The sequence below is a fragment of the Heptranchias perlo genome, chromosome 1 (genome assembly GCF_035084215.1).
Source record: "Heptranchias perlo isolate sHepPer1 chromosome 1, sHepPer1.hap1, whole genome shotgun sequence".
In the NCBI taxonomy this organism is placed as follows: domain Eukaryota; kingdom Metazoa; phylum Chordata; class Chondrichthyes; order Hexanchiformes; family Hexanchidae; genus Heptranchias; species Heptranchias perlo.
This window is the reverse complement of record NC_090325.1, coordinates 43,695,237-43,707,661: the sequence shown is the minus strand read 5'-3', so window position 1 is coordinate 43,707,661 and position 12,425 is coordinate 43,695,237. Positions and strand designations below refer to the sequence as shown.

Here is a 12,425-nt window from a genome sequence, read left to right as displayed (position 1 = left end):
GGAAACAAGGCAGCCAAATTTTGCGCACAGCAAGGTCCCACAAACAACAATGAGATAAATGACTGGATACTCTGTTTTGGTTGAGGGATAAATATTAGTCAGTACAGCAGAAGAGCTCCCTGCTAGTGCCATGGCATTTTTTATGTCTGCTTGAGCAGGTTTTACATCTCATCTGAAAGAAAGCTCCTCTAACATTGCAGCACTGAAGTGTCAGCCTAGGTTATTTGCTCAAATCTCTGGAGTGGGACTTGAATCCACAACCAGCTGACTTAGAGAGTGCTACCACTGAGCCAAGGCTGACACCTACTCTCAAAGATAATATAAGCACCTTTTAATGGACGTCATGATGCATGAACAGGTATGGTAAGACTTGTAAAGGAACCAGATAACAGTAAGGTGCTGCAAGAAACTACCACAACCTAAATCCTTAAACATTAATGACTGAGCATTCAGAGCATTAGAGGTTCAGCATTCCTCGTGCACTGATCAGCTGTCAGTTCTATAAATTCAGAATGAACCAGTGATCTTTATGAACTTGGGATTGCTAGAACATAGGTGACGACAGTGTAGTTTAATTGATATTCTCCTGCTTATAAGAGACCTACACCTACAAAAGTAAGCAAATGGGAACAAGGTCGGAAGGAGAAGGGAACTTTCCTTTCTGGGTAACTGAGTTAATATAGGGCAAATGACCTTCCTAATCCGGGGTGGTTGATGGAGTAAATGCACTCTGTGGTGAGATACTGCACCATATAGATCAGGAAAGCCCCAGGCTCCATCCTTGGTCTGTGCTAATATAGCAAATCTAAACTGAGGCAGCAGAATAACAATATGATTGGCTACATCATCCCTGGGTAAGAAAGGGAAAAATCCCTGCTCTCATCGTGATGTGCCCTGGCTGTAAGCGTATCTCTGTGAATGCTAGGTGAAGGCAGGATGCTTTGTGCATTGATGTCCCTCACAATTGAATAATATACTACGCAGCACGCTTCAAGGCAGTAAAATGTCTTGGGATTGAGATGATTTTGATCAACTGGTTTATGATGTTATCTCAACCCTTGACATGTGTTATCCAAATGCAACGCTGAAAGAAGTATCAATGCTTATGACAGTAACTAGATTAACTGCATTGTAGGCTAGCAGGCTGTAATGTGTAGATACATTTTATAACTTGGTTACATATATGAAAAAATAACCTTTTGTACCTTTGTTCCAATCATTTGATAATGAAATCCCGTGTTTGCTTGAATCTCAGTTTTGATATTTTTTTGGTATAGAATCATAGAATCATACAGCACAGAAGGAGGCCATTCGGCCCATCGTGCCTGCTCTTTGATAGGCTTCTTCAATTAGTCCCGCTCCTCTGCTCTTTCCCCATAGCCCTGCAAATTTGTCCTTTTCAAGTATTTATCCAATTCCTTTTTCAAAATTACTATTGAATCTGCTTCCACCACCCTTTCAGGTAGTGCATTACAGATTGTAACAATTTGCTGCATAAAAAAATTTCTCCTCATATCCCCCCTGGATTTTTTGCCAATTATCTTAAATCTGTGTCCTTTGGTTACCAACCACCTGCCAGTGGAAACAATTTCTCCCTATCTATAGGAATTCTTAATCCGGCTCTAGCAATGGACTCAATGATTGCCCAGAACATTGAAAATCATCAAAATTATACATTTCAACCATGGATTAATGAGCCATTGACCTAATCTGGGTGTTCCGATATCTTTTTAGATCCATCTGCTTTTCTTGTTTAAGATATTATCTGAAGCCCCGATACGGAAACTTGAAAATTACTTATTAGTGACAATTATTAAGAAACCACACTACGGTTTAAAACTGCAGTGGCCACACTCAGCAACTACTTAAACTTTCTTTACATACAGGAAGGAAGATGACTAAAATAGCTGACACCTTAGGGAAAAAAAAGTGGTGTTCCTCACATAATTGTTTCAAAGTTTTTGGCACAGGTCCTTCTCATGAATGTACACTCCCACCCGTGAATCCTCCCCATCAATGAGCTGAACTCTCAGGGTGAAGAGGTTTATTTTTTTTATTCGTTCATGGGATGTGGGCGTCGCTGGCGAGGCCAGCATTTATTGCCCATCCCTAATTGCCCTGGAGAAGGTGTTGGTGAGCCGCCTTCTTGAACCGCTGCAGTCCGTGTGGTGAAGGTTCTCCCACAGTGCTGTTAGGAAGGGAGTTCCAGGATTTTGACCCAGTGACGATGAAGGAACGGCGATATATTTCCAAGTCGGGATCATGTGTGACATGGAGGGGAACGTGCAGGTGGTGTTGTTCCCATGTGCCTGCTGCCCTTGTCCTTCTAGATGGTAGAGGTCATGGGTTTGGGAGGTGCTGTCGAAGAAGCCTTGGCGAGTTGCTGCAGTGCATCCTGTGGATGGTACACACTGCAGCCACTGTGCGCCGGTGGTGAAGGGAGTGAATGTTTAGGGTGGTAGATGGGGTGCCAATCAAGCGGGCTGCTTTGTCCTGGATGGTGTCGAGCTTCTTGAGTGTTGTTGGAGCTGCACTCATCCAGGCAAGTGGAGAGTATTCCATCACACTCCTGACTTGTGCCTTGTAGATGGTGGAAAGGCTTTGGGGAATGAGGAGGTGAGTCACTCGCCACAGAATACCCAGCCTCTGACCTGCTCTCGTAGCCACAGTATTTATGTGGCTGGTCCAGTTAAGTTTCTGGTCAATGGTGACCCCCAGGATGTTGATGGTGGGGGATTCGGTGATGGTAATGTTGTTGAATGTCAAGGGGGGGTGGTTAGACACTCTCTTGTTGGAGATGGTCATTGCCTGGCACTTGTCTGGCACGAATGTTACTTGCCACTTATCAGCTCTAGCCTGGATGTTGTCCTGGTCTTGCTGCATGCGGGCACGGACTGCTTCATTATTTGAGGGGTTGCGAATGGAACTGAACACTGTGCAATCATCAGCGAACATCCCCATTTCTGACCTTATGATGGAGGGAAGGTCATTGATGAAGCAGCTGAAGATGGTTGGGCCTAGGACACTGCCCTGAGGAACTCCTGCAGCAATGTCCTGGGGCTGAGATGATTGGCCTCCAACAAAGACTACCATCTTCCTTTATGCTAGGTATGACTCCAGCCACTGGAGAGTTTTCCCCTTGATTCCCATTGACTTCAATTTTACTAGGGCTCCTTGGTGCCACACTCAGTCAAATGCTGCCTTGATGTCAAGGGCAGTCACTCTCACCTCACCTCTGGAATTCAGCTCTTTTGTCCATGTTTGGACCAAGGCTGCAATGAGGTCTGGTGCTGAGTGGTCCTGGCGGAACCCAAACCGAGCATCGGTGAGCAGGTTATTGGTGAGTAAGTGCCGTTTGATAGCACTGTCGACAACACCTTCCATCACTTTGCTGATGATCAAGAGTAGACTGATGGGGTGATAATTGGCCGGATTGGATTTGTCCTGCTTTTTGTGGACAGGACATACCTGGGCAATTTTCCACATTGTCGGGTAGATCCCAGTGTTGTAGCTGTACTGGAACAGCTTGGCTAGAGGCGTAGCTAGTTCTGGAGCACAAGATTTCAGCACTACAGCCGGGATGTTGTCGGGGCCCATTGCCTTTGCTGTATCCAGTGCACCGAGCTGTTTCTTGATATCACGTGGAGTGAATCGAATTGGCTGAAGACTGGCTTCTGTGATGGTGGGGATATCGGGAGGAGACCGAGATGGATCATCCACTCGGCACTTCTGGCTGAAGATAGTTGCAAACGCTTCAGCCTTGTCTTTTGCACTCATGTGCTGGACTCCGTTATCATTGAGGATGGGGATGTTTACAGAGCCTCCCCCCCCCATTAGTTGCTTAATTGTCCACCACCATTCACGACTGGATGTGGCAGGACTGCAGAGCTTTGATCTGATCCATTGGTTGTGGAATCGCTTAGCTCTGTCTACAACGATTCCACAACCAACGATGGAAATCCTAGCACATCCGCTGCAAATAAGTAAATAAATTTAAAATGGTTAACTCAACGGACAGAAAACTTTGACTGCTTGGGACATTCCACTCTGCATTTATATAGACGCAAAGTTGCAAGCCAATTGTGCGACACTATAGCTTTTAAAGATTGCACTATTCTATTAATTCAGAGTTTATTTTGTAAAAATCTGAACACAATACCTTTCTTTATAGAATGTCCATGGCTAATATGGCTGCCATTATGAGTGGATATAGCTATGGTAGGCATCTGTATCTTAGGGGAGGATAAGATTGTTGGCGTCCCCACAGGGGAGTAGTTAAACAATGTAGATCCATAACTCTGCCTTCGGCCCTCTCGTCTGTTGCTGTCAATAGCTGCCTGCAGCTCTCCAGGTGAGCTCAGGCCTCGCTTTTCACATTCATATGGATATAGGTACTTCATATATCTGGAAGGTAATTTACAAAATAATTAGGTAACAAATAATTTTGGAAAAATAGTTCAGAGTAGTCATATTATTTCACTTTCATTCACTTCTGTGTGTACTTGGAATGGCAATACAGAGACTGCAACTTATTTTTATTTCTTGCATCCACCATGAATACCAAACACTTCTCAGTCAGGTAAAACATAGTAAGATTTGCACTAAATTTCCTACTACTCTTTATAACGTCAAATCTTTATCCTAACCTTAGAAATGGTATTCCTTACAACATTAGTGTGACATTTCTACTAAATTACAATCTCCTTCAGGCTGTAAAGATGGCTGCTGTGCAAAATGAAAAAAGACACACTGAAGCAGTACGGGATGTACTCCTGAGATAGAGCAGGTTAGTTGAACAAATAGGGAGATTTTGGGTGAGTAATGGGTGTTGAGGGGACAAATTTCTGGCACAGTCTCCCGTGCCCAACCCCTCCAGAAGAGCCAATTTGGCAACAGGCAACTTCTGAGTGCCCGGGGCACCTGCCTGAAACAGGCGTTAGGCTCCTAGAATATGCTAATCAGGGGCCTAATGTCTTTGTCATAACCCATGCTTTGCTCACTTTTTCTGGGTCCATGGTGGCCTAACTTGTGGTCCTTAAAAGGACTGCTGGAAGCTGACAAAGAACAGGTAAGTTTTTCATTTTTTAACTTACTTTAATGTGGACCCAAGAGCAAGATGCTATATATATATATATATATATTCTTTTAAAATTATTTGTCTTTCTGTTTCTCCCCACCTTTCTTAAAGCCAATGACTCCTTGCTGAGTGTTGGTCACTTCCCAGTGCTTTGCCTAAGTACTCATTCTTCATGTGTGAGCTTTGATGGTGGGATATTAGTAAAGCATTGGACCACAGTGACCATCACAGTCAAACCCAATCCTGTCCACACTGACACACAATTTCAGCAGTAGTTACTGTATAGTGATCAAAAGCAGGAAGCCTGGTTGATTTCTCCCTTCCTAATCCAGGGATGCTGAGTCCAATTCCAATGCTCCCACCACCACTCCAACAGAGATGACGTTAACTCGTACAGACTGGGGTCTGAGCCTGGGACCTTCCTGGTCTTCATAGCTCATCTACTCATTGGAGAAAGTCATTGTGTATTCACGGGGTTGATTCTTCCTGTCATTTTAAAGGGTTACTTTCATGATGCACTAATAAATGGAATTAAAATCATAGGAACAGGAGTAGGCCATTTAGCCCCTCGAGCCTGTTCCACCATTCAATGCGATCATGGCTGATCTGTGACCGAATGCCACATACCTGCCTTAGCCCCATATCCCTTAATATCTTTCGTTAACAAAAATCTATTAATCTCAGATTTAAAATTAACAATTGAGCTAGCATCAACTGCCATTTTTGGAAGAGAGTTCCAAACTTCTACCACCCTTTGCGTGTAGAAGTGTTTCCTAACTTTACTCCTGAAAGTCCTGGCTCTAATTTTTAAGCTATTATATAGTGGAACACCTTTGTTTGGGAGGGGAGGGTGAAAAATACTTAGGATTATTTTAAGTAGCTCTGATATTGATATGCCTTCACTGCACTCTGTCTGAAACCTCCAAGTTGCTACAAAGCTCACCAAACTGACAGATGTCAATGTCTTCTACTACTACACTCTGCGTTATTGGAGTTTTTCAAAATTGTCATATTGGGAGATGAAGACATCAAATTGGCCTTGATGCAAGTTTTAGATCCATTGAGCCTGAATTGACCTCACACAGTTGAACTCAAGATCAGCATTAACCACTCAATTTCAGAAGCAGGAGTCTTCCTTGAAAACCTTATACAGTGGCAATTTTTTCAGAAGATGTGGGGTTATGTTTCTTTATGAGCAGAACCCTTATTTGTATGAAGGGGCAAGATGACAATAGAGGGGCAGGATTTTCACTGCAACAGCAAAGATACAAATTTTTTTTAAACTGTGCACAAAGCAAATGTTAAAGATCAGAGAGGACGTTAAGGGTTAGAAATATGATAGATGGGCAGGAAATATATGTGATTATATAACTAATATTTTGGGTAATTTTTTGCAGAGTTCAATAAATACAGGACTGTACTTAAATAATGGAAGATAACTAATGTCTGATATTCCAAAAAATAACAGGACATAAATTGAGAAATTATGGACCAGTTAGTCTAACATCTATAAAGAAAGGAAGAAAGAAAGACTTGCATTTATATAGTAACTTTAATACTTTCAGTATGTCCCCAGCCAATGCAGAATTTTCTCTATGAGAGAGGATATGATAGAAGTGTTTAAGATTATGAAAGGTTTCGGCAAATTTGGATCCAAGTAAGCTTTTTTGTTGCGTATAGAATTTAAGCACAGGAGATCATATTTGAAAATTAAGGACAACAAAAAAAGTTAGGAAATGCAGGAGAAACCTTTATACTAAAAGGGTGTTAAGAAAGTGGAACAGATTACTGACACAAGTGGTGGAACACGAAACCTTAATGGGTTTCAAGAAAGAACTAGACAGGTTCTTTGTAACAAATGGAATTCAGGGTCATTAGAAATGCACCAAGGGAATATTGTGGCTATGTGTGCTAGATGGACAATATCAGATTAGTCGCCTGTTATACACCCCGTCCGATTGTCTTTTCCATTGAAGTCCCTGAAGTTGAAAGTTCTGATCTATGTTAATTACTATGCTGCTATGAAGTGTAGGCACTGATATAATGGAGGCAATATCTATGGTGTGAAAATGTTTGAGAGCACGTGACAGGATTGTACTAACATTCATCTATGGTATAGGTGCTGTAAGAATAGTCACTATGATTTCAGAAACAATAACTATGATTCATGAACCTAATAGATGGGGAGATAACTAAAATAGTAAATGGGTTCTATCCAGTAGATATTATGGACATTGATTTTCAGAGGGCATTTGTTAAAGTTCTATGTGTGAGGCTTTAAAGAACATTCAGGATCATGGAATCAATGACAAATTAACTAACTGGAGTTAGATTTGACTTTGCAATAGAAATTAGAAGATGCTGGTAAATGGATAAAGATTTGATTGGAAAGTACAGACTTGATGGGTCAAAAGGGCTATTTCTTGTTCTGGACTTTCTTAAATTCCTAAAGATGGCTACCTTGTACTTCTGTGCTGTTTCTCCTTTGCTTAACAAAGTTTTTACTCTTGCTTTTTCTGGCCTACAGATTGACAGTTTAAGGTCTGAAAATGACTAGTACTGTATTGGCTGCTCTCTAAATTGAAATGACACACTGAACTTCTCTATAACAGTCACCTTTCGAGCTGACTTCATGTGGTCTTTATCCATCATTAAAGCTGCTTCAAACTGTGCCAACCTAAAGTGTGGTGTAGATGCCTGCAGTGTACAAATTTGCAGTTTCAGGAATAGAAACTCAAGAATAAAATATCAGCAACGAAGCCGTAATCTTACACTAAACTAGTTTCACTCAGCTCGGTTTGATTTATATTTCCTTCATTCGGATAAAATGGCCCCAATTTTAACTGCTCCCACCTGGCGGAAACTGGGCTGGGGGGTGGGGTGGGGGTGCGGTTAAAATAGCGGGAATCACTTACCCCCACCGATTCCGCTTCCTTCTCGCCATGTCCTCGTATTAATCTGATCTTTTGTGCAGGCAAGCAGGACACCCACAGGAAGGAAGCAGGGTCCTACTTTAAATATGCAGATTGGGTCCGATGATATAATCAGGACCCGATCTGCAATATGAACATGAGGCCTGAGCAGGGTGGGGGTGCGAGGAGAGGGGGTGCAGTGTCAGCTTCCCCAACAAATTGTAGATAAAAAGATAATTAACAAATGTTGGAAATCTGTAATAAAATAATGTTGAAAGCATCTAAAAAAATAAAGATAGGTTAATGTCTGAGGTGGGATCCTTTACCAGAATTGTGACAAAAGGATTCACCAAATATTTATCTATCTTTTCTCTTTCATATGCTGTGTGCTTCAAGCATTTTCTATTTTCATTCAGATTTAAATTAAAATCCTATGTTTTGTTATTTGAACATTATGTGGTCATGTTGGGACCCAATCTTGAACATTTCTGGGTAGGATTGATTTTAAAATACTGAATGATTTTTATGAATACATAAAGACTACAATCTGGAGTATTGTGTCCAATTCTGGGCACCACACTTCAGGAAGGATGTCAAGGCCTTAGAGAGAGTACAGAGGAGATTTACTAGAATGATGCCAGGGATGAGGGACTTCAGTTTTGTGGAGAGACTGGAGAAGCTGGGATTGTTCTGCTTAGAGCAGAGAAGGTTAACAGGAGATTTGATGGATGTGTTCAAAATCATGAAGGGTTTTGATAGAGTAAATAGGAGAAACAGTTTCCAGTGGCAGAAGGGTCGGAAACCAAAGGACACAAATTTAAGGTAATAGGCAAAAGAGCCAGAGGCAAGATGAGGAGAAATTTTTTGCACAGCGAGTTGTTATAATCTGGAATGCAGTGCCTGAAAGGTTGGTGGAAGCAGATTCAATAGTAACTTTCAAAAGAAAAAAATTGCAGTGCCATGGGGAAAGAGCAGTGCGGGGAGTGGGGGAGCGGGGTGGAGTGGGACTAATTGGATAGCTCTACCAAAGAGCCGCCACAGGCACGATGGACTGAATGGCCTCCTGCTGTGCTGTATGATTTTATCTAGACAGGTAATTTCTCTAATCCTCACAGTTTTTCAATTTGCATGTTCTCTTTTGTTTTTTCTCATTACACCCTCCTCCCAGATCAGAAGGTGGACAATCAATCTGCACACTGTCCTCTGTCAAAGACTATTTTAAATTGGCTGCCAGGAATTGTGCATCTGATTTCTGACTCTTTCTCCCGTTCTTCCCCAAAAATATTTTCCTTTTGCTTTCTGCTTCCCGTAGGAGCCCAGTTGAGATTGGCAGGGCGCTGTGTGGACAATTGCAGGGGAAGAAAACCATGCCTATCATTCAAACTTTGATCTTTTCAAACATATTTTATTGCAATATCACCTATAAAACTCATTTGCTTTTACTTACTGGGTTCTCAGGGTGAAAGCAGCACTGGTAATAGAGGTAGGGAGGTTGAGGCCTTTGGTGATTTCTCGCCAGATCTTCTTATTGATGACTTCCACTAAGCCGCCTTTTTCAGTGACAAGCTTGTACAGACTGTACAGATCTAACACCTGCTTGGCCATGATGGGAATCCGATTCACTGGAGTCCCTGTGTAAATGAAAATAATATCCACAATCAATTACATTAGCTTCAACAAATCGACAGACATCCCACAGTTATAGGTCAATTCATTTGACTAAGTAAAACACCTAATTGCTCACTTTCTGTCAAAAAGGAAAAATATTTACTGCTCTTCCCAGTGTATTGATGTTACAAAGATAATGAATGTAACAATTTCTGCTTATTTAGTTCAAGATAATTTAAAGGGGACTTAACTCCAGAATTTATACCTCCCACTTGTTTTTATTGAGAAACCTAGGTGAAGGGCCATGGCCCAATGTGCAGGATACCACCAATGTAGAGAAGAGCAGAAGAGAAGATGAGATAAACCAAGAAGTGATTAGGTAACACCAAACATTGAGTTTTAAAAAACTGTTGGAGGATGAAAAATAGACTATACTAGGTATCTCCTAGGTATTTAGCTATGTCTATTATTTTGTTTTCTCATTCTTGTTTTCAAATCCCTCCATGCCCTCGCCACTCCCTATCTTTGCAATCATTCCAGCCCTACAACCCTTGGAGATTTCTGTGCTCCTCCAATTGTGGCCTCGTGCGCATCCCCAATTTTAATCGCTCCACCATTGGTGGCCGTCCTTTCAGTTGCCTAGGCCCCAAGCTCTGGAATTCCCTCCCTAAACCTCTCCGCCTCTCTACCTCTCTCTCCTCCTTTAAGACGCTGCTTAAAACCTATCTCTTTGACCAAGCTTTTGGTCACCTGTCCTAATAGCTCCTTATATGGCTCAGTGGCAAATTTTGTTTGAAAACGCTCCTGTGAAGCGCCTTGGGACGTTTTACTAAGCTAAAGGTTCCAAAGGAAATGCACGATGTTGTTGATGTTGTTTTCTTTTTATATATTCCCATTTAATTACTTCTCTTCCAGAACCTCTTATAATCCTTCATTTCAACAGCTAAACTGTGGACTAGATACATTGGGGTAACATGAACCAATGGAATGTGTCTATTCAGTCTGGTCAAACCCATCATTAGCAGTCTGAGATCCTGCTAATATTATCAGACTTAATAGAACTCTGATATCACGTCAGGTCTAATCACGTGGAAACCAACCATCTGTAACGATGCTCACACTGTCAAACAGTAAACTGAAGATGAGAAAGGTTAAGAAATCATTATGGAGTAGATCTTGTGTGATGGTTGTAGACGGGGCCAAAATGTAGCAGTATGGGCTTTGTGTCCACCCGATCAGCACACGGCTGACCCTGACGAATCTTCCGGAGTCAGTCTTAATTAGATATTGGGGGCAAGGAGGGTTTCCTGTTAACATTCCAGGGCACCCTCCTCAAATGAACAGTAAGTGGTGCAATGTGTCAATGCAGACACTGGCACCTAATGTATTTGCGGAGGTCAATCGTTACGGCCCCAGGATATCGCTGCAGGAGTTCCTTAGGGCAGCAGCCTCAGCCCAACCATCTTCAGCTGTTACATCACTGACCCCCCCCACCAATTAGTTTGGGAATGGGGCTGTTCACTGATGATTCCACACTGTTCAACAACATTCACAAATTCTCCGATAACAAAACAGCCCATGCCAACCTACAGCATAACTTGGACATCCAGGCTTAAGCTGACAAGTAACATAGGTAACATGACAGGTAAGATAGGTAACATTTGCACTACATAAGCGGCAGGTAATGACCATCTTTAACAAGAAAAAGCCCAACCACCTCTCTCTGATTTTCAACAGTACCGGAATTGGCGAGTTCCCCAACATCAACACCTTGGGAGCATCCACAAGAAGCTTAACTAAATCAGCCACATGAATACCGTGGTTACAATAACAGGTCAAAGGCTGCAAACTCTGTGATGAGTGACTCACCTCCTGACCTCTAAAAACCTCCTCACCGCACGCTCCACCAAAACCCCCAATTTGCATATTTAAGCAGCCTCCCATTGGTAACAGGCAGGCGTGCTACTCACCTATTTATAGGGCTGCCTAAAAATTTCATCAGGTGGGCCTTGGGTGTCATGGGGAGGCTGAGGTGCCCCCCTCCCCCATTTCCAACTGCCAGCTGCCAGTTTTCCATGAGAAATGGGCGGCCACAGTTAAAAATCGTCCCCCAGGTATCCATTGCATCAATGTAAACATTAGCACCCATGCGATCTTCTATAAATAGACTGAATGACCATAACCTACAACTGCAATGAGTTCTGGGGATGGAGGGAGCTGTCACTTAATCTATATTCTGCACGTATTTTTTAAATTCAACCTTTTCAAAAACAATGTTAGAAACAGCTACTTTTACCACAAAATAGATTTCTTTTGGTTGGTTTTCTTTGCACAAAGACATTTTTGAAAAAATTAAAAGTGATTACAAAGCCCAGGGACACTTTTGGAAAATCCACACATCCTCAAGCAGCATAGAACTGTACATAACCAATGCAAAATCTGAGTCCAGACACAAAAAACTAAGGGGTGGATTTTCCTTCCCTATCCTGCCTGATTTTGGGGGGCCAGGACGGGGGAATAGTTGAAGAACAGATGGCGAAATTAGGCAGTGAGGCCCTCCATTCCAACCTGAATTTCCCTTTCCTTGCACTTGCCAGTATTGTCACTCACTGCTTCATGCACACCGGCACCTGTGAATGATTGTGAAGGGGGGGGGGTGACAAGGCCTGGGTCCCCAGCCCATTTCCCTCCCGTCCACCTGTGTTCCTGCCGCTCCCCAGGACTGCCAAGTGAACCATGGCAGTAGGCTCAAGGTAACACAGGAATGGTAAATGCAGCAAGTGGAGAGTGGGTAGTGTCAAAGCCTGGAAGAGATCTAATTTCCTCCT

At 42.5% G+C, this 12,425-nt stretch overlaps 1 protein-coding gene across 4 annotated transcripts in view; it reads right to left on the bottom strand.

The window, feature by feature from the left end:
- The window catches only part of LOC137321761 (AT-rich interactive domain-containing protein 3A-like), a 475,814-nt gene that overhangs the window by 22,029 nt on the left and 441,360 nt on the right, over positions 1–12,425 (bottom strand). For all 4 annotated transcript variants that reach the window (XM_067984380.1, XM_067984391.1, XM_067984402.1 and 1 more), the window contains exons 4-5: positions 9,437–9,620; positions 4,160–4,404 (exon numbers count right to left, since the gene is read on the bottom strand). In XM_067984380.1, the coding sequence (XP_067840481.1) occupies positions 4,160–4,404; positions 9,437–9,620 (429 nt within the window). The remainder of the gene's footprint in view (positions 1–4,159; positions 4,405–9,436; positions 9,621–12,425) is intronic.